Source organism: Suricata suricatta, chromosome 16 (assembly GCF_006229205.1).
Source record: "Suricata suricatta isolate VVHF042 chromosome 16, meerkat_22Aug2017_6uvM2_HiC, whole genome shotgun sequence".
Lineage (NCBI taxonomy): Eukaryota > Metazoa > Chordata > Mammalia > Carnivora > Herpestidae > Suricata > Suricata suricatta.
Genome location: NC_043715.1, coordinates 48,282,721 through 48,283,923, shown reverse-complemented (window position 1 = coordinate 48,283,923; position 1,203 = coordinate 48,282,721). Strand labels below are relative to the sequence as shown.

The window sequence follows — 1,203 nt, the reverse complement described above, 5'->3', positions numbered from 1 at the left end:
GCACTTCCAGGGGCCCCGATAAATCCACACCTGCATGGTGGCGGGAGGGGAGGAGGCCTGGAGGGACTGACAGAGACCAGAGAGATTAGGGGAGAGAGATCTCTTCGTCCTCCTCCTGCCTGTGGCTCAGGCTGGCCCCGGGCACCAGCCTGGCCCCACACTCCTCCCCTGGGTCCGGCCTGGGCCAGAGGTGGGTGCCTGGGAATCCAGGCCCCTGGCAAAAGCATGGCAAATAGTGGGTCCCCAGGGGCAGGGCTGGGTCAAGCTGGGCGGGGAAGGAAAGGGAGGTTCTCAGAAGTGAGAACTGATGCCAGGATGCCAGCCCAGAGGGTGAGAGAGCATGGTTTCCCCAGTGGGAACAGCTCTGCCTGCCAGGATCCTGGGACAGGAGTCCAGCCGCACCCCTCGCCCTGCCTCCACTCTGCTCCCTTCTCCCTCAGGACCCAGGATCCCGGGGCCTCGGGCCTCATCCCTCTCCTGTTTGGAAGGGACACACCTTCTCCTTCCTGCTCTGTCAAAGAGGCAGAGGGGCCAAGGGGTGGGTAGGGGGATCTGGCGCCAGGCTGGGCAGGTCCGGGCCAGCCTGTCCCTCCCGCATTCCTGAAACCTGCCCAGCCCTGTCCCCCCTTACCGCCCCCACACACCCATTCTGCTCAGCTACAGGCCCAGCCCCAGCCCCCAACTCATGACAGGGACCCAGGGGCTGAGAGAGACGGAGACAGAGTGTCAGGCTGAAAGAGAGGCAGAAACTAGAGATGGAGACCCAGAGTGAGAGACACACAGGCAGAGACGGAGAGACACATGTTCCTGGCAACGTGCCAGGCCCCGCGCAGGGTGCTGGGGGCCAAGGGATGAGCCAGAGCTGGCCCTGCTCTTGGGGGGCAGCTGGTCTAGTGGAAATTGCAAGGACAGGTGCAGTCTTACCCCCGGAGGACTGGACGGAAGCAACCAGGGCCCTGTGTGGCCCAGGCGAGGAGTCTACAGTTCTGTGGGAAGAGATGGAGAGAAATGCCAATGGGTTTACAAGCTCAGAGACTCAGATGTGAGAGATGGAAGGAGGCAGGAGCTGGGTCTGAAGGAGGAGAAACTGGGGGCCTGGACCCCTGGGTCTGAGGGAGGAGGGGCTGGGGCCCTGGACTCCTGGGTCTGAGGGAGGAGGGGCTGGGGGCCCGGACCCCTGGGTCTGAGGGAGGAGGGGCTGGG

The 1,203-nt window shown here is 64.2% G+C and overlaps 2 protein-coding genes across 2 annotated transcripts in view; both read right to left on the bottom strand.

The window, feature by feature from the left end:
• NECTIN2 (nectin cell adhesion molecule 2) overlaps window positions 1–1,203 on the bottom strand; it is a 160,618-nt gene that overhangs the window by 41,252 nt on the left and 118,163 nt on the right. The gene's annotated exons all lie outside the window — the stretch shown is intronic.
• The window catches only part of BCAM (basal cell adhesion molecule (Lutheran blood group)), a 10,324-nt gene that overhangs the window by 6,802 nt on the left and 2,319 nt on the right, over window positions 1–1,203 (bottom strand). The window contains exon 2 of the mRNA XM_029926055.1: window positions 925–986. Coding sequence (XP_029781915.1) covers window positions 925–986 — 62 coding nt within the window. The remainder of the gene's footprint in view (window positions 1–924; window positions 987–1,203) is intronic.